At 46.1% G+C, this 20,932-nt stretch overlaps 1 protein-coding gene across 3 annotated transcripts in view; it reads left to right on the top strand.

Annotated features, from left to right (window-relative positions):
- Positions 1-20,932, top strand: part of WWC1 (WW and C2 domain containing 1) — a 151,553-nt gene that overhangs the window by 77,021 nt on the left and 53,600 nt on the right. For all 3 annotated transcript variants that reach the window (XM_082724116.1, XM_082724115.1, XM_082724114.1), the window contains 3 exons: positions 4,951-5,154; positions 16,314-16,390; positions 17,730-17,809. In XM_082724116.1, coding sequence (XP_082580242.1) covers positions 5,004-5,154; positions 16,314-16,390; positions 17,730-17,809 — 308 coding nt within the window. In that variant the 5' untranslated portion in view covers positions 4,951-5,003. The remainder of the gene's footprint in view (positions 1-4,950; positions 5,155-16,313; positions 16,391-17,729; positions 17,810-20,932) is intronic.

Raw genomic sequence — 20,932 nt, 5'->3', positions numbered from 1 at the left:
GTTAGGGCAAAGGGAATGTTTTACACATTGATTCAAGCAGTGGTTTATAATGTTTATAATGTTATATGTTTGTCAAAACATAGTGAACTATATACGCTTCAAAAGCCTGCACTTCATTGTATTTAAATGATGGCTTAGTAAAGTCGATTGAAGCAGTGTACTGATGCCCTCTTCTTACTGCAGACCAATTAAATGGAAGTCTCTGGGGGTAATCCCAGTGTGCAGCCAGGCTGAAACCAGTATTCGGATGTGGGGTTGTGTGTTGTTTGTCTGTGTGTGCATTCATCTATCTGTGTTGGTTTCTGCTGCAAGAGATCCTGGGCCACCAAAAATGGTAGCCAAGCCAGCCTTCAGCGGAGGTTGTCCTGTTTGTTCGTATTCCAAGGAGTAGAGCCTCAGCCACAGGGCAGGCACTGGAGGGAGGGTTCATCCGGGGGGGCCCCTAGCTGTTTGTCCAGGGCCCAGCGTTACAGCGAGCGCTCTGGTGGGTGGTCCGCGCTGGAACTCAGCATCACACCAGCCAGCCTTGCCTGCCAGCCTCAGTGACCACTCAGCCCATCTGTGTTGGCACCTCTTAGAGAGTAGTTGTCACGTTTGGTGACACATTGGAATTATTGGACAAGCTTTGCAAATTGCCGTTGACTCATTCCCACCCTGCAGAGATTCTGATCTAAAACCTGGGCATCAGGAGTGTTAATATAGGGGCGCCTGGGTGGCTCAGTGGGTTAAGCCGCTGCCTTTGGCTCAGGTCATGATCTCAGGGTCCTGGGATCGAGTCCCGCATGGGGCTCTCTGCTCAGCAGGGAGCTTGCTTCCCTCTCTCTCTCTCTCTGGCTGCCTCTCTGTCTACTTGTGATTTCTCTCTGTCAAATTAATAAATAAAATCTTTAAAAAAGAAAAAGAAGTGTTAATATATCGTGGAATGATTCTCATGTCGCCGTCAGGGCTTCTCAGGCATGTCTGCGTTTCAGAGTCCCCTGGGGAAGCTTTTCCAACTCTCAGTGCCTGGCTCCCACTCCGAGAAATTCCCATGTAAGTGTTCTGGGGCAGACTTCTGGCTTTTTTGTGTTTTTGGTTTTTGTAGCTCCTCGGCTGAGTCTACTACACTGTCAAGACCCCAAAATTACTGGATGAAGTATGAACTTTTTTTTTTTTTTAAGCAGTTTTGCTGAGAATCTGGGGGAAGAGGCACTTTCATAGGCTGTTCATGAGAATAAAAATCAATAAAACATTTTGGAAGGTAATTTGGTTGTATCTTCCCTCTAATAAGAAATATATCCTGCAGAATTATCACACAAGTTCATAAAATCATGTTTTTAACAATTGTCACTACAGTATTGATTGTGGTAGCAAAAGAACTGAAAACAATCCAAATGTTTTCCCAATAGTGGTCTGGGAAACCACTAACACATACCAGAAGTCAAGCCTAATGCCATACCGTAGAATGCTATACAACTATTTAAATGGTCGAAGTAGATTAAAAAAAAAAAAATTAAAAATAAATAAAAGCAGCAATAAAATTAAAACAATAAATAACAAAAAAGCTGTTACATCTGTACCTACAAAGAAAGATGAACATGATATATCATTTGCAGATTACAGACTAGCAGACGGGACATGGGGCCATGTTGCACTAAAAATAAATTATTGCATATGGACACACATGTATAAACCAATTTATGTATCATCAGAAGACAGTGTCTCCTAGTGTGTGAGACTCCTAGCAGCAGTTACCTCCCAGGAGCAGGATCAGAGACATGGAAACTCTCACTTCCTACTTGATAAATTTGCAGTGGTAGAATTGTGAGATTTTCCTTTTTTGTGTTTATTTTTCCTCAAAAATGTAGATTTTTAGGGATGCCTGGGTGGCTCAGTTGGTTAAGCAGCTGCCTTCGGCTCAGGTCATGATCCCAGCGTCCTGGGATCTAGTCCCGCATCGGGCTCCTTGCTTGGCAGGGAGCCTGCTTCTCCCTCTGCCTCTGCCTGCCATTCTGTCTGCCTGTGCTTGCTCTCTCGCCCTCTCTCTCTGATAAATATATAAAATTTTTAAAAATATATATATAGATTTTTAAAAGTTACAATAGAAGACATCTCCAGCCTGGCCGAGACCAGCTGTTTCTTTTCTGTGTCTTTTCTCAGCTAGAGATCTGAGGCTAGTGCTCAAGGGGCACTCAGCAGCCACTGAATCTGAGGGAGTCCACATCTACTGATGGGACACGGGGCTCAGCTTTTTTTTTTTTTTTTTAAGATTTTATTTCTTTAATTGACACAGAGAGAGAGGGCAAGTAGGCAGAGTGGCAGGCAGAGGGAGAGGGAGAAGCATTCTCCCCACTGAGCAGAGAACCGATGTGGGGCTTGATCCTGAGACTCCGGGATCATGATCTGAACCAAAGTCAGATGCTTAACTGACTGAGCCACCCAGGCACCCCAGGGCCCAGCTTTATAAATACTTCCCTTCTTAATCTTTTCTTGCAGATGTTCCTCCTCCGTTCTTGGTGGAAAGGTTGCAAAGCTTTTCTTAGGAGAAGCAATCTTGTGGCTCCTGCCAGCAACCTTCAGACCTGGTTTTCTTTCCCAGAAAAAGGGAGGAGGAAGAGCTATTGCTATTTGTGGACAGTTTAAAAACTGGTCCCACGGGGCGCCTGGGTGGCTCAGTGGGTTAAAGCCTCTGCCTTCAGCTCAGGTCATCATCTCAGGGTCCTGGGATCGAGCCCCCCATCAGGCTCTCTGCTGAGCAGAGAGCCTGCTTCTCTTCCTCTCTCTCTGCCTGCCTCTCTGCCTACTTGTGATCTGGGTCTGTCAAGTGAGTAGATAAAATCTTTAGAAAAAATACCAGCATGCTCTTAAAAAAAAAAAAAAAAACTGGTCCCAGAAAATAGTTTGAGCTTTACTCTCAACCACTGTTTATTTACTTTACCTGGGCAGAAGAACTGTACGGCTTCCTAGGAAGCAGGGAGGCAGGGCCCATTAGTCTCTTTAGTAATTATAGGAGTAGATTCGGAGAGGTTAAGCAGCCTGCTCATTGTAACACAGTATTTATTGGCAGGAATGAAAACTTGACTCTGCTGCTTTTTTTTTTTTTTTAAGATTTTATTTATGTATTTATTTGAGGGAGAGAGAGAGCATGCAAGCAATGGGGAGGGGCAGACGGAGAGGGAGAGAGACAACCGCAAGCAAACTCGAACTGATCACAGAGCCCAATGCGGGGCTCCATCTTACAACCAAAGATCAGACCTGAGCTGAAATCAAGAGTCAGGTGTTTAACTGACTGAGCCCTGCCCGCCCATGCCCCCCCCAACCCCCGCCCCAGGCACCCCGGTCCTGCTGCTTCTGAAATCATTCTCCCTATCCCTTCTTGCTTTCATTGGAAATGCTCATTTGGTCCTGCTCAGGAGAAATGAGAGCTGCAGGGCCTGCAAAAGGTGGCATAAACTCAAATACCCCAGGAGTCAGATTCATGACACAAATGAATGAAGCAGACCAGGAGACTGATGGACGGCCCGGGTCTGCGGCCAACTGTGGCCTCAGCGTGGCTGGATCTTCTGAGAAACCAGACACTAGGATTCTAATGTGTTGGTCTCCCCATTTTTACATACTAGTTACCAGCTCACAGTTAGTGAAACACTTAGGGTTAAGCAACACCTGTGTGTGTACTGGCTGGATTCACCACATGGTCCTAATGGTACCGTTTCCAGAGTGTCAGCCCCTCCAAGCCCCACCCACCACTGGGAGCTCTCTGGAGGGTTGGCAGGTGATGGGCACTGATTCTTTGACATTGATGTGACCTCTTTCGTGTCTGCTCGGCTGCCAGCTGTCCCTTTTTAAAAATGTCTATCTTTTGGGGTTTTGACTTTTTTTTCCAAATGATCGCTGTACCTACTTACTCTATACATCATTTTTTTTTTTTAAAGAATGAAGAAAAAAATCCTACTACGAAGACATCTCTACTCTCGACAACATACTAAGTTTTCTCCTAATCTTTTTGACAATGGATGTATTATTTGAATAATCATGAAATTCTCTATGCAGTTTACCTCCTGCACTTCCACTCGCCTGTCAGAGGCTCCTTTCCACTTCATCCATATTTCTTCGAAGACACTTTAGTGGCTGTGGCAGTGAATTATGTAAAATACAGCAGACCTATTTGGCCAGTTCTTTTCCATGTGACCTTGAGCAAGTTATTTGACCTGTGTCTAGATTTTCTCTTTTGAGTAGCAGGGGTCATAACAGAATCTGCTCTTTAGGGTTGGTGTAAGGCCAGTGGGGGTAAAGAGATATAAAGTAGTTAGAACAGTGCTTGGCATTCAATTAATGTAAAATAAGTGCTAGTTATTATTCTCATTATTATTATCATTATTATCCTGATTTGGTACAAGTGCATCTTTACCTGACTCCTTTATTATATTTAATAGTAAATTACTATGGGGGAATTATTGATCTAAGGGTGTTCACATTTTAAAGCTCTTAATTTGCATAGTCAGTCCTCTTCTAAGTTCATTCTAATTTACATTTCCAGCAGGGAATGAGGTCCCTATTTTTTCCACAGTCTCTAAGATATTATTTATTTTTCTTTACTCCACCAGAACAGTTGACCTTAAGCTTCTCTAATGTCCTTCAGCCTCTATCTAGATTAGAACTCAAACCTGTTTACACAGGTGTAAAATTAGCCTCACCATCAGGAGACAAGCTGGTATCTCGCACTGTCCTTCTCTTGGCTGTTCTGAGATGGCTTGACTTTGGGTATGGAAATTGATTCTGGTTTATTTTGTGTTTGCTTGTTTAATCCAAGTGGAGAGTCACTGTTGTTTAATAGGTAAGTTTAACCCATCTGCTTTCTTTTGTGATTTCTACTTACTGTGTTTTTTTGATTTCTGGGAGTGGATTCCACAGGCCACCGAGCCAGCAAGACATTTGTGAGGTGCTGATTTGGGTGTTTGGGGTCTGTTCCAGAAACCACCCAGATCGAGGACCCCCGGGTACAATGGCGGCGGGAGCAGGAGCACATGCTGAAGGATTACCTGGTGGTGGCCCAGGAGGCCTTGAGCGCGCAGAAGGAGATCTACCAGGTGAAGCAGCAGCGCCTGGAGCTCGCGCAGCAGGAGTACCAGCAGCTACATGCCGTCTGGGAGCACAAGCTGGGCTCCCAGGTCAGCTGTGAGTACCTCCCCCACCCACGCCCCGCCAGCACCCCTGCCCGGAGCTCTGGGCTGTGCTCCGTCCAGCCTGGCTTGCCTCCCAGTGCTTCCTGTCTCCTTCCATCTCTGCTTCTGCTGCAAACCACTGTCCTCTCCCACCGCCGATGCATTTCCTGCTCCTGCTTGTGCCTTTCAGTGATTCATGAGCCGTTGTCATTCCATTGCTTTCATCTGTCTGCAATTATCTCCAGCTGTACCAACTGCTCGTTGGGAGACAGAGCTCCTCACCGAAAGGGGTGTGGGGAGTAGGGAGTTCATCCTTAATGGATGGAGTTTCAAGTGGGGCAGATAAAAAAGTTCTGGAGATGGATAGTGGTGATGGTTGCACAGCTGTATAAATGTACGTAATGCCCCTGAACGGGACATTTAAAAATGCTTAAAGTGGTGAATTTTATGTTCTGTCATATTTTAGCACAATTTAAAAAAAAACCTTCAGTGGCTTCCTGTCATTCCTTCCATGGCCTACACTGCCCTTAGTGATCAGGCCCCTGCCCGCCACGCCCACCTCAACTCTCGCAGCCATTCCCTGCACCTCGGGCTCATTCATGAGGCTCCAGAGCCCCCCACTCGGCTCCCCCAGCCTGCCCTGCATCTTTCCGCCTCAGGGCCTTTGCTCTTGCTGCACCCCTGCCTAAAATGCTCTTCCGTCTGTCCATTTGCACAGCTGGCTCCCTCTAACCCTTCCAGTTTCACCCTGCTGGTCTCCTTCTTCCTGTCAGCTCTGAGAGGCTCACTTCTGACAACTGCCTCCATAGACTCCCTTCCCCCCCGTTAGCCTCTGCAATGGCTCTCTGTTTATTCCCTTCATAGCGTGTGTCACGAGACGTCTGCTTACACGTCTGTGTTACCTCCGCGGGCGTATTCACTCTGTCGGGGTGGGGCTCCTGTGTCTTGGGCTTATGCTGGTATCTCCAGAAGAACGGGCATGCGGGGTCCCCGTCCTTCATTCCCAGGGCTCTGCCAGATCAGTATCTGTACGGGAGCCCATTCACCTCTTGCTCTGTGTTGGAGTTTTTTGTCTCTTACCACTATTTCTAATAACCATTCCTTCCCCACGTTTATTGAGTGCTGGATACATGTGGGGCTGAACTTGCTGTTTCACTGAATCCTCACTGCAGCCCTGTGGGCAAGCACAGGTTAGAGGGGTCCGGGACACGCGCAGGGTCTTAGAGCTGGAGAGAGGCAGCAGTAAGTTGTAAGCCCATCCCCTCTGTCCCTCCAGCATTCTTACTATGGGCCAAGTAAGGGCCTTACATTAGGCCATGCTGGTAGGATGGCCATGGCTTAGCTGGGTCGCTGGACACTTCTCCTGTGTGAAGTCTACACTCTGAGAAGTTCAGTGCACCCAGGGGGAACAAAACCTGCCCAAGTTCCTCCCTGTCCCAGCCCTGCCCTTTTCCTTGGTGACCCGAGCAAACCCCCAGCATCTCGGATTGTAGAAGAGAACTTCATTATACACATTAGCTTTTTCAAGGTCAAGTAATATCCGAGAGACTATCCTGAGCATTTGAGCACTTAATCTGTTTTAGGCAGCTCAGGCGGCCGTGACAAAATCTCATCGACTAGGTGGCTTAAACAACAGAAGTGTTTTTACCCATAGTTCTGGAGACTTGGTGTCCAAGATCAGGGTGTCAGCATGGTCTGGTTCTGGTGGCAGATGGCTGTCTTCTCACTGTGTCATCACCTAGCAGAGAGACAGAGACAGCATGCTGTCTCGTGTCTCTTCTTGTACAGTCACTAACCCATCAGGAAAGCCCCACCCTGGTGACCTCATCTAAACCGAATCCTCTCCCAAAGGCCCATCTTTAAACACTGTCCCATTGGGGGTTGGGGCTTCAACATATGGATTACGGGGGCAGAGGACAGAATTCAGTCTGTAGCATTACCTTTGCCACAGCCCTAGCAGGGAGATACTGTTGTCCCCAGTAAAACTCGGGTTTGAAGAGGTAGGGTCATTTTTTTCTCTCTGAAGTCCTATAGTCTGAAAAGTGACAAGTGTGTATAAAAGCAAAACTTCCTAGTTTTTCTAGGGGACAGGATGCTTTTTACATGGACCCAAATGATCCCCCCACAAACCACTTCGTAATTTGAGAGAGTAAACTGTTATTTTCGCACGGGAGAGAGCTGCAGCCACTGCCTTACACATGTGTAAAATTAGCCTCACCATCAGGAGACGAGCTGGTACCTCGCACTGTCTGATACGAAGCAGTAAGAACGGCATGGAGGGTTCTTGACAAAAACGCTAGCCACCAATCAAATCATCAGGACGCAGCCAGACAGACCTATAATATGGACTACCCTACAGGATAATCGGCCTGGACTCTTTAGGGGTAAAAAAAAAAAAAAAAAACCCTGAAAAACCAGAAAAAGGGGAAATTATTCTAGACTTGAAACAAAAAAAAAGCTATGGACGCATAAACCAAATTAAATGTCTGCAGACTGATTAGACCCTGGATTGGGGTAGGGGGTGAGAAGCAGCCATAGAAGACGTTCTCGGGCATTTAGAAGGTTGTCTTCAGTGCAATCATCATGTTGCGACTGTGTAGGAGAATGTCCTTGTTCCAAAGACATGCACAGAGCATCCTGTTTGCAGCTTCATTTCAAAAAAGCAGGAACGAAAAGAAACAATGGTGCCGTCAGTGTAAGGGAGCTGATCAGTAGCTGCCGATGACACATGGGCAGATTTGAATAGGGTAAACTTTCATTTTGGGTCACCATTTTTAATCATCATTCATTTGTTGAGGGCTTGCTACAAACCAGGTGACCTACTGAAAGAATTGGAGTGGACTGAGGGATGGGTAGAACAAATGTGGGAAAATGTTAAAAATTGGTGGACCTCTAGGTAAAGGAGGACATAATTATATTATTCTTTCAAATTCTCCGTACATATAGTTTTCAAAATAAAAGTTCAAGGTGGGGAAAAGAGCCAAATGGGAAAAATGCATTCCCACAGAGAAACCTGCGGTGGGAAAAGGAAGTTACTGGACTCTGAAGTCAAAGGGCCTGGGTTCAAATGTCCATTCCACGGCTACTCTGTCCTCTTGGGGAACATGCTTCACATCTCTTTACACTTGAGATTCCTTCTGTTTAAATATGGAATGTTAATAGTCCCCTCGTCTCCTGGGCCCATGTCAGAGTTTCTCAGCCTCAGTACTGCCTACATTTGGGACCAGATAAATCTTTATTGTAGGGGCTGTCCCGTGTATTGTGGGATGTTTAGCAGCACATCTGGTCTCTACCCACTAGATGCTGGTAGTAGCCCTCCACCCCAGGCTGGAACAACCAAAGATATCTCCAGACATTGCCAAATGTATTCTAGGGGGGTGCAGAAATACCTTAGCCAAAAACCAATGGTATAGGTAAAACAATACCTTTAGAACATGTTAATGGCTCAATATTCTTCTTAGCAGGAAACACTTCACATAATATTTTGAGAATGTGGACTCTGGAGCCGGACTGCCTGGGCTCAAATCCAGGATATGCAACTCACCAGCCATGTAACCTTGTCCAAGTTATGTCACTTTGCTCTGCCTCAAATTCTTCATCTATAAAATTGACATAATAATGGTATCACCTTCATTGAGGTGTTATGGGGCTTAAATTTATTAACAGATATAAAGTACTTTGAATAGTACTTGTCATATTCTTAAGCTCTCAATAAATAATAATTATTTGATAATTATTAGTTCATTGGCATTGAAATGATGAAAAATTTTAATAGACCTATTTGTTCTTATTTTAGCCAATAAGAATAAATACATGATCAGTGGTAGGACATAATGATATAGTCCTATCATTTGACTCTTGGATGCTCCCAAGAGCTCCACCAAGTGCAAAGGCACCACTGATTTGAATGTTAAAGGAGGGATGCCTGGGTGGCTCAGTTGGTTGGACGACTGCCTTTGGCTCAGGTCGTGATCCCGGAATCCCGGGATCGAGTCCCACATCGGGCTCTCAGCTCCATTGGGAGTCTGCTTCTCCCTCTGACCTTCTCCTCGCTCATGCTCTCTCTCACTGTCTCTCTCTCAAATAAATAAATAAAATCTTTAAAAAAAAAAAAAAAAAGAACTTCCATAGGAAGTGACTAGGGTCATCTCAGGTAACTAGATCTGAGATCCAAACCAGCCAGGAGTTGGGGTGTCTCCAGCCTAAGCATCCTAGTTAAAGTCTCATGACTTTCTTTGGGCTTTATAAGCCAGGTCTGCCTTCCAAGTCAAACTCTGCACCATGTTGCTGAACTGGTGAGATCACATGCCTTGCTTCTAACTCAGATGTCCTGCCCAGGCTTGTGAGAGTCTTGCCACCTGGCCTTGGCTGCAGTGGGGCCTGGCCATGGGTGGGCCCCTGCCCTGGGAACGGAGACTTTGTTGTCAACTCTCATGCAGTCTCTAGCTCCACAGAGAAGGAGAAGAACACTAACATTTAATGTGTACCTATTATATTCCTGCAGGACAATATGATGGGCATTCCACATATGTTATCTAAAGTAACCTTCCCTCTCTGAACAATCCTTCAAAATACTGTCATTCCCATTTTACACATCAGAAAACTGAGGCCCAGACAGGGGATGGAGCTGCTCCAAGGTCACAACAGTAAAAAGTGGCAGAGCTAGCCTTCATACCCAGGAGTATCTGACCTCAAAACCACTTCTCTTAATGCAAATCAACCAGTCAAATTCTAAGGTTCTTATGTTACATTTGGGTCTTCCTGTCCTCTGAAAGATGGGAACTCAGGAAAGCTGGGTTCTTTGGGACCTCATCACATTCCTTCTTCTCTCTAGGCCTTGGTCTCCCATGTGAAAAAGAAATCATTGGGAACCTAGCAGTTAGAAATGCCATTTTAACCAGCTACCTAATCTCACTCACTCCTGAAACAAAGGAAGTATCAAATAAGAGATTTTTTTTGAAGACTACATGTACAAAGAGAGAGACCTGGAGAAAAAAGAGCAACAACAAGATGTGGAAGCTGGGAATTAAATGAGCAGGTGATAGCCTGTCTGATAGAACCAAGAAAAGAGAATACGGGCCAGTCACAAGGAAAACCAGCACTCTGGTCCATGCAGATCACTGGCAAAAGCTGTGGGGAGAGGAAGGCCTGAAATAAAGACAATTGGATGAAAGCTGTTTTATGAGAAGGACTACCAGATCTCCTCCCCAAATTGGCTCCGCCCATCCCCAGCCTGGTGAAAGACTGGAGAGGTTTTTTTTGTTTTGGGGGTTTTTTCCCCCAAAAGAATAAATATTCTCTGGACTATGGGATATAAGGCAAGTTCAAAGCTGGGGTGAACCACAATGAAAAGTGAGATATGAACATGGACACACAGGATTTAAGACCTCAGCTTACATGCACCACTTCGTTCCCCAGAATGGTGCCAAGCTCTTCCTGCCTAGGCTGGACAGGAGCAGAAGCTGAGGAATCTGACCAGATAGAAGAGATGGGAAGACGTTCTGGATAAAACAATCCCGTCTGGGGCACCTGGGTGGCTCAGTGGGTTAAAGCCTCTGCCTTTGGCTCAGGTTGTGATCCCAGGATCCTGGGATCGAGTCCCACATTGGGCTCTCTGCTCAGCAGGAAGGCTGCTTCCCTCTCTCTTTTCTGCCTGCCTCTCTGCCTATTTGTCATCTGTCTTTCTGTCAAATAAATAAAATCTTAAAAAAAAAAAAAAAGGAAGAAAGAAACAATCTAGCCAAAGCATGTACCACGTAACCCATGGTAAACAAACTCCACCTTGTTCTGGTTTTGAGGTCCCATTCTTAAATGTGAGCAGACAGCTAAGATTTTACAAATCTGAGGAAAGCCTCTGGCAGAAAAGTAGATGAAAAACAGTGTTCATAGCAACAACAGCCACAGTCGTCAAACTGTGGAAGAAGCCAAGATGCCCTTTAGCAGACAAATGGATAAAGAAGATGGGGTCTGTGTACAAAATGGATTACTCAGCCATCAGAAAGGATGAATACCCAACCTTTGCATCAACATGGATGGAACTGGAGGAGATTATGCTTAATGAAATAAGTCAAGCAGAAAAAGACAGTTATCATATGGTTTCACTTACTTGTGGAACATAAGGAATAGCATGGAGAACATTAGGAGAAGGAAGGGAAAAATGAAGAGAGGGTGGAAATTGGAGTGGGAGATGAACCATGAGAGACTGTGGACTCTGGGAATCAAACAGGGTTTTAGAGGGGAGGAAGGAATGGGTGAGCCTGGTTTAGGTATTAAGGAGGGCACATATTGCATGGAGGACTGGGTGTTATACGTGAACACTGAACCATGGAACACTACATCAAAAACTAATGATGCACTAATGGGGCACCTGGGTGGCTCAGTGGGTTAAGCCTCTGCCTTCGGCTCAGGTCATGGTCTCAGGGTCCTGGGATTGAGCCCCGCATCAGGCTCTCTGCTCAATGGGGAGCCTGCTTCCCTCTCTCTCTGTCAAATAAATAAATAAAATCTTAAAAAAAAAAAAAACTAATGATGTACTATATGATGACAATATAACATAATAAAAAATTATAAAATAAATCATAGCCATTACCCTCTGGGGGAAAAAATAAATGTGATTCAATACAAAAAAAAAAAAAAGAAAGAAAGAAAGAAAGAAAACAAGTGATATGGGTGGGGAGGTGCTTGGAGGGACCAGGGAGTCCACATGAAGAAGAAAACCTCAAGGGAAGCTACATGCCCATGAAACAAGAAGAAGGTGCTACATTTTACAGGAAGGAACACTCGGACAACACAAAAGAGCCTTTAGAAATTAAAATATAATAGCAGAATTTTAAAATCCGTAGGAAGACTGGAAGGTAAGACTGAAGAAATCTTCTAAAAAGCAGAGCAAAAATAGAACGAGATGGAAAATGAGAGAGAGAGAGAAAAATAGAGCACCAGGCCAGGAAATCTATCAGAGTAATAAAAGTTCCAGAGAGAGCAGAGGAAACAGAGGAGAAGGAGCGTCGGGTAAAATAATTTCAGAAAAATTTCCTGGAACAGATGGAGGAGAGTTTTTAGGTTGAAAGGGCTCTCAGTGAGCACAAAGCATGAAAGTCAGCTCACACCAAGACATACCCATGGTGAAACTTCAAACATGGAGCCATCTGAGATCCTGAAAGCTTTCAGAGAGAAAAACCAGGTCACACAAAAATTACCGAAACTCGGAATAGCTCAACAGTAACACTGGAAACCTAGAAGACAATGGAGCCATGCCTTCAAATTTTTAAGGAAAATCACTTCCGACCTAGAATTCTATATCCAGCAAAACTACCTTTAATCAACTGTAGGGTAGAACAAAGATATTTTTAGACAGGCACGATTTCAAAAGTTTCTTCCCCTTGTGGCCTTCTTTTCTTGGACAGCTGCTGGTGTTCTACTGAAAGAGCTAGTAGGAGGGGGAGACATGGTATTTAGGAAAGAGGAGCAAGGTGAGGAGGATATCTCAGGGCGCCTGTGGGGCAGAGAGAATGACCAGCTCACGTGCCCAGGCCATGCAGTGCCAAAAGTGGGACCGGGCGGGAAGCTGACCGGCCGCGCAGACCCTGGGAGGGGAGGCTCAGATAACTGGCAGAGCGTGAGGTGGAATCTGTGAGAAGTTTGTAGAAAGTGAGCAAGCATAAAAATGACAATTATTAACTCTAGGAAAAATAAACCCCAAAAAATCTGCTGGAAAGGAAAAGTAAGCAAAGTCAGCTGCATGCCTTTGGCCCAAGGAGTGTTTACAGAGTAAAAGTAATACAAACATTGAAGATGGCTTTTACCGAGCCTGCTGTCTGTGAGGACGGGGGCCGGGGAAGGGGGCACGGGTGCTGGGACAGGGCTGCAGAAGGGAGGGAAGCTAAATCCCTGGCCTCCAGAGAGAGAAGTAAGTAAATAATGCCTAAACCAAAAACACCATGCTGCTTTTTTTTTTTTTTTAAGATTTTATTTATTTATTTGACAGAGATCACAAGTAGGCAGAGAGGCAGGCAGAGAGAGAAGGGGAAGCAGGCTCCCCACTGAGCAGAGAGCCCTATGCAGGGCTGGATCCCAGGACCCTGAGATCATGCATGACCTGAGCCGAAGGCAGAGGCTTTAACCCATTGAGCCACCCAGGCACCCCGCTGCTTTTTGATAACCAAGAAATGAATTGAACATATTGAAATGACTCCCTTTTGAGGAATGAGATATAGGATAGGTACCTATGGAATGTTCTTTTAGAGCAAAACCTTGTACTGTGTGGGACTGTTAAATTGGTGTTTGTATATAACTTGAATAAAAGCTTAACAATTAAAAATGATAAAAAGGTGGGCAGTTAAAGTCAGCCTTTACTGTCCAGTTTGAATATAAGATTCCTTGGCTAGAGGAGTAGTGAAGGGACAGAGGTCCAAAGGGAGGGAGGTTAAAGATTTGTTTCTTGATTACAGTGCTGGTAAGGTGAATCTGTTCACCTTTTTTTTTTCCTTTGCTCCCAGTGCAAAAAGGTGGTTTTATGAAAGCATAGGGGCAGGACCCATGGGTAGAAAGAGCTCAAGTGTGTTTCTTTGGTGAAAATTAATCCAGCTGCACACATGACTTGTGCACCTTTCCTCGTGTATTTTTTAGTAAGATAAAATGTTTACTTAAAAAATAGTATCAAGCCACATCCCATTCAGCCGCTTTGGGGTACACTTAGCAGTGGTGCTCCAGATCAGAGAAATCCAAGCGCCCCAGTGGCCCAGTTGGTGGGAGTCTCTTCTTTTTTGGGTTCCCGTCCCTCCAGGATTTTTGAGTATGCCCCAGGACCACTCCATGTTCTGCAAATCAGCGCTGGGTGACTTGCCGGTCCCCACAGCCATGCTCTCTCTGGTGGGGTAAGGTCTCGCAATTTTTCCTGGGTCCCCAGGCTGCTTCCATGTTCACCTTTACCGTTCCCTGGAGTGTCTGTCGACCCCAGTCCAGCAGCACCTCAGGACAGCAGAGGGTGTCAGCAGAGGACAGCGGAGGCAGGATGGGCCGCTCACAGAACAGACACCCTCCTTCTTGAGCTCGCCCCATCTTCCTCATCAGTGACTCTCTCCACTGTGTTTTTACAATTGATCAGGGGGTAACAAATATCAATGACCTTAACATTTTGTTGAAAAGTGCCTGTCTGGGAAATGTGGCTTAAATCAGCCTCCAGCTCTGTATCCAGCCAAGTCCCACCCTGAAACCCCTAACTCCAGCAGCCACCAGGAAATGAATGCTTCCAGCTGGAAACAAGAATCTGCATCTAACATCTCTGTTCCACGCTCACAAGGAGGACCGCAAGGTTTCCCCCACTCAACCCAGGTGTTCCTGCCACCCATCTCTTATAGGAAAACCCAGCCCCCACCTCCTCCTCTTCCTCATTGTAAACTGGGCAGGAATGTAACACTGCCTTTGGTGCAAAACATCTTTTCTGTTATTAGGCAGAACATTCTTATTTCCCCTCTGCTGAACTTTTCAGTGTTACATTTTAACTTTCCCGCCATGTGATCGGAAGATCCGTTCCAGTATTTTTAACCAGATCCAAAGAGCAGTATGCCCTTCGCAACTGTCACTTACACCTCTGGACCCTGGACATTGCCACCTATCCTCAGAAAATGCTAGGTCCTAGCAGGTGATCTCGCTGGGTGTACACTGTTGCTACACTGTTGCGGTAACAGTGGGGAGTGGGGAAAAGGGTGGGGGAGGATGGAATTGCAAGTATGGTGGGTTTAAGGCCCCACGGGAGAAACTTCCCCAGCCTCCATACCAAGAATGCCTGTCCTTGTCCTGAACAGTGAGGTTGTGTTTACATTAAGGGCACCATGAATCTTCCATCGGGCCCCTTTCCCTCTTCACAACACCAGTTCGGAAGCTCAGAGTCAGGCTGTGGCATCTGGTGAGGAAATGGGACCTTCCCTGTTTGCCTGAGCCCTAACTAACCTCACACCCATGGATGTGCTTCCTCATTCTTGTTTTTCCTTTGTCTCATTTCTCTTACTTAAAATATATTTTACTCTTGTGCTCATTTTTGTAAGTCTTAAGATGTCTTTTCAAGACCTAAATACTATTTTAACATTTTAAAAATGCAGCAAGAATACAACGACGTAATAGAACTGTGGATAAGCAGGGCGCCTGGGTGGCTCAGTCAGTTAAGTGCCTGGCTTTGGCTCAGGTCATGATCCAAGGGTCCTGGGATCGAGTTCCACGTTGGGCTCCCTGCTCGGCAGGGAGCCTATTACCCACTCTTCCTCTTTCTGCCCATCTCCCCCTGCTCATGTTCTCTCTCTCTCTGTCTCAAATAAATAAAATTTAAAATCTTAAAAAAAAAAAAAAAAAGGAAACAAGGAATTGTCGATAAGCAGTGGAAAATAACTTGTGAGAAAAGATTATTGTATTGGGGTGATGGGAGTAATTTATTTTCCCTTAAAAGGGGAATGAGTAATTTATTTTCCCTTAAAAATGTATATTAATATTGCAAAGTATGATAAAAAATATCTTTAGTAATTTTTTCTGATTGTAAAAGTATGTTCATCTTAGAAAATGTAGAAAATAAAAATACAAAAATGAAAATATTATTCATCATCTACATCTCTAGATATCATTATTATCTTTTTGGTATATTTCTTTCTGTGCTTTTTTTTTTAGATGCATCTGTGTATGTATGTGTCAACTGTATATTTTCCAAATTTAAGTAACTCTTTATTGCTTTTTTTGTACACTATTGTTTTCAGGTAACGGCACGTCTTTGAACATTTTCCCTTGCTTGGGATTTCTCTGCACCATCATTTTATCTTACTTGTTTAAAGATTTTACTTATTGTTTTGAGAAAGAGAGTGAAGGGAGGGGGGGAAGGACGGAGGGAGAAGCAGAATTCCTGCTGCACAGTGTGCCCGACACAGGGCTGGATCCCAGGACCCTGAGATCATGACCTGAGCTGAAGGCAGACGCTTAACCAGCATGCGCCATGATTTTAAATCACGTCAAGTTGTGTTGTCCTCGTTTATGCACGCACCCTGTTTATGTAGCACATTGCCCCCTTTGTTGGACATTTAGGTAGTTCACTTGTAGTCATTATTTTCTGGGTTTATGTAGATGGCCAAACAAGCCATCTTTACCAAAATGTGTTTCTTCTACAGAACTTTTTTCTTCTCTTTCTCGTTGCAGTGGTATCGGGTTCATCATCCATCTCCAAGTATGACCCTGAGATCCTGAAGGCTGAGATTGCCACCGCGAAATCCCGGGTAGGTCCCCTTTGCCCGTACTGCGGAGGGGGGGTCATGGAGGCAGCCCCAGGCCCCTTGCCCATCTGCCCACAAGACCAGAGCAGGTGCTTCCACCAGGCAGTGGTGGCCCGTGCCGACCGCCAGGATCCCAAATGATAGTAGGGGCGGCAGTTGTCCCAGTAATTGTGCTGGTAACCACAGCTGCCATTTCACTGCATCCCGGCACAGGGCTCAGGGCTATATGTCTCGTGTTCTCAAAGCAAGCCCATGAAGCAGCTATTGTCCGCGTCTGCACTTTAGTGATGAGCACACACAAGCTGAGGGGAGCTGAGGAGCTCGCCCGGAGTCACAAGGACTCAGGCTGCCTCCACAGGGCTTCACATCATGTGCTGTCTTTCTAGTTGTTGCATGCTCTCCATTGTCTTATTTAACTGCTTCACCATAATGACTTCCTGACTTCTTGCGGATTAATAGGATCCCCATTGTCCTGATGTGGAACGAAAGCACAGCAGTTAAGGGGCTTGCTCAAGGGAAAGCCAGTATTTTGAACAGTGGTTCAGTTACACTTCGAGTAGGTTCTCCAAATTCACACGCCTGCAAGAAAACGTGAAAGGGGGCAGTGGGTTTGGGGTGAAGCAGGAGGGACTGGTGGGAAGTGAGTGACCGAGAGAGCTGGGCCCTGCCTAAAGGTGTAGTTGAGCTGCAGCCCATGTCCCACTGGGGCCATGCTGGAATGAGGGCTCAGAGTCAGCAGACCTTCTAGTTTTAGAAAACTACTATACTTAGGCTTGTTTTAGGAAATCTCTCAATATTTCATTATTAGCAGTTAACATTTTTATTTAATAACTACAAGCCAAACAAAGCATTCCTGCTGGTCCAGTCTGGCTCCATGGGCTGTGTCTTGCCTCTTGCCTCCATGCCCAGCACCCCTATACCCATTACCTGTTCTAAGTAATGCACAGCCCTACGAGTGACCATGTTTCTCATCTGTCTGAATGGGAAAGGGAGGCTCAGAGAGGCAAGGTGGCTTGACAGAGGTCACCCGGCTAGGCAGTAAGAAGGCTAAGCTCTATCTCAGGTCAGGGAGCACTGTCCATCTCCTGTTTCCCTCAAGTGAGGGCTGACCCAGGATGACCTGCAGGATAGCCAGGCTGGGCTGCTGACTGCATGAGCAGCTGCAGAGACCAAGGCAACATCAGTGAGGGGAAGGTGTTAGGACCATGGGGCCCAAGGGATATCAACCTGAAGCATTATGTAGGGGCTGTGGGGGGCTCTGGGATCCCCTTGGAGGAGAAGGCAGCCTGCGGTTCCATATCAACCTCTGATCTGGCCCCATCTGTGGTCTGCTGCCATCCAGGTCAACAAGCTCAAGAGAGAGATGGTTCACCTCCAGCAAGAGCTGCAGTTCAAAGAGCGTGGCTTTCAGACCCTGAAGAAGTAAGTCCACTGTATCTGCAGAGTGTGGGAAGGTCCCATCCTCCCCTGGCTGCCCCTGTCTGTCTCTCTGTAAGGCCACTCTAATCATTCGATTCCAGCTGTCCGCTGGTATTTACCGAAGATACTGTCTCCCAGGGTTGATGTGTGGGAAGAGAAAAGAGAAAAGGGGAATCATTTCTTTTTTTTTTTTTTTTTTTTTTGGAAGATTTTATTTCAGAGAGAGAGCATGCAAGCATGAATAGGGGGAGGGGCAGAGGGAGAAGCAGACTCCCATCAAGCAGGAAGCCTAATGCAGGCTCCGTCACAGGACCCTGGAATCATGACCTGAGCCGAAGGCAGACGCTTAACTCCCTGAGCCACCCAGGCGCTCCAAGGGAAATCCTTTCAAACCAGAGTTCTCATTGTCCTCTGAATTCCTGAAGCCACTAAAGTCTGTTCCGTTTCCTTGAGTTTTACCAGGCAGTCACAGAAACAAGTTTGCTAGGCATTTCTGGTCACCTGTCTCATCTCCTCCGGAAGATCCAGTAGGATCTGGTACACACACAAACAAAACACAGTCTTCTTTCCCCTGGCCCCTAAAGACGAGCAGCTCATGTGCCCCGCTGAAGGAACAAGGCTCTCTTCCATAACACACAGATCACCAGACGAGCGTGCCCAGCGCCACGCTCACTATACTCTGCGGGCAACTTACGGAGTTTCCAGGGTAACTTTGACCAAATGGAATGTTGAGAAGCTGACTTGCCACCAGCAAAGAGCTCTGTTGTTTCCTTAGAGCAGGTGCATTGATTCCTATTATCATTATTACACTAGCTAAGATTTGCTGAGCAGTTTCTCTGCCAGGAAGCACTTTCAGTGTTTTTTCCTGGGTGACCTCATTTCATCCTCATTGCTACTCTGTAAGGAATGTTCTTGTAGGAAACCGAGTCCCATAGTAGGTGCTCAGTAAGCATTAGCTTCTTCTTGTGAAGAGTCACACAGGCAGCCAATACTTGTGTGTTGAGTCATTTTCAGTGCGTCTAGTAGACTCGGTGTACAGTCATTGCAGGGTGTCTGGGGGCCTATTGGAAGCCCCAATGCAGGCATGCAGTCCGTTTCTCCATTGTAAGGGACATCTCACTTAGATTCCCAGGGAGGCCACATCCCTACACACAACTGCTTCTCTAGTCACTTGCCTTTTCTCCCTCTCTCTGCCTGTACCTTTTCCTCATCCTCTGAATCTCAGATCCACCCCCACCACTCTGTGACCGCAGCTCCAAACCTTGGGATGCCTGCCTTCAGGCTCTGTGAATCAAAGGAACTGTGACCACTCTCAGGGTTTGGTTGGTTCTTATTCCCATCTTCCTATCCCCCAAGCCCTCACGGCCTGGCGGGGGAGCTACCATGAACTTCCCCACACACAAGGTCTAAGAAAGCATAGATTGTAATAATACATTTTTGTACTATAAATTATTATAAAATACAGTTTTATATATGTGTGCTAATATAGATACATACGTTATTAATATACATCTATGTCCATATGCCACTGACAGTCAGCAAGAGCAGAAATATGAGCTTAGGAAAGTCCTGTTTGTGACCTATAAAGCAAATAGCCTCATGAGCCCTCCAGATTCTGAACACATAGTTTAAAGGTTAGTCACTCCCATGTCATCCTACCGCAGGGGTCCTCCCCCACCTTCCTGCAATCCTCAGAAGCTTCTGGTTAGAACATTTCCCATTATTCTCTGAGCCACCACAAACCTGTTTTACCACTTTGTCACCCTGTAGCAGCATTGAAAATTCTTGTTCTTTGGTAAGCTGACGCTGAAACCCCAAAGACAAGCCTCCTTTTTTGCCTCCTCCCTCCACCCAACTGATGTTTGATATCAGGCCCAGATAAGATGCATGGCAGCCCTGACCGCCCACACCCCTTACCCGAAGCTGGCTCCGTGTTCAGCGTGAGAGAAGGCATCTGCTTTCTTGCGCACCTTGGCAGAGAGGGTTAAGAATGTAGCTTCAAGAGGCCAATGGCCTGGGTTCAAATCCCAGTTCCCTGGGACCTTGCAAAAATGACTTAACCCCCTTGAGCTTTGGTTTCTTTATCTGAAAAGTAAGTGATTATGAAGATGAAACAGAAACGTGTGACAGTGCCTGGCAGTGAGTGTAGGGTCAGCAAGGGATGTGGGGGGATGACCTCCAACTACTTGCTGGCTTCGATTTGGGGAGGAACTCTGTTAGCCCCAGGCTAAAGGCTATGCTGGGCAAACACTATGCATCAGTCACCTCAATTCACTGTCTCTTCCCCTTTAAGAGAAGTTTTTGTTCTGCCTTGTTTTAGAGATGAGGGCACTGATGAGGTTGAACATAGACCTTAGCCCGCCACCCTACCCCCACCCCACCAGTAAGCAGCAGGGCAGAATTAGAACCCAGGACTGTTATGTTTTGCCACTTATGTGCTAATACCTTCCTTTCTGGCTTCATCCTTAATAACCCCCTCCTGCACCCAGAAAACATGAGGCCTTTTTCCATGTGCTTTGGGGTCTTTTTCAGAGGCTAGTGGTGGGAGGTGATCTCGTCCCGTCTACCTCTCAGCCTCTTCCCTTCACGGAGCACGAGAGAAGGCGAAACTCATCCAGCTGTCTTGACCATGTTCATGGTCAGCAATCCCAGTTTTAAAAAAGGGAAAGGCTGGTGAGAATTGAAGGACACCTCTATGGCGACTAAAAAGGAAAGTCGAGATGAAAGCTCAGTACTTGGGTCCATCAGCTGCCTTGAGCCCTTGTAAATAGGAAAGCATTGAGAGACTTGGTATGTCCTCTGTTGGGGAGGAGGGCCATGCGGCGTCTTTCCCCATGTCCCCAGAGCCTCCTTGCCCAGGTGAGAGTTGCCTGGACAAGACCAAAAGGAGTTGGCAGCTGTCAGAGCCTTTGCCCTGCTTCTCTGTGGCTGTGCTGTGGCTAGCGGGTGTGTGACTCTCTGGACAGCTGCGTGATTTGGAAATTCTAAAACACACGCAGCCCACTACACCCTCCCCTCCCCTGCAAACACACAACTTTTCTTTCCCTTAAATAAAAAAAGAGAGAGAGAGATTCATTCACTGAGCACATAATGGAGACCCTTTGTTCCCCCCCCCCCAATCCTAAG

The sequence above is a fragment of the Mustela nivalis genome, assembly GCF_964662115.1.
Source record: "Mustela nivalis genome assembly, chromosome: 3".
In the NCBI taxonomy this organism is placed as follows: domain Eukaryota; kingdom Metazoa; phylum Chordata; class Mammalia; order Carnivora; family Mustelidae; genus Mustela; species Mustela nivalis.
Note: the sequence above shows the minus strand (reverse complement) of the source record. Positions and strands in the feature narration are given on the sequence as shown.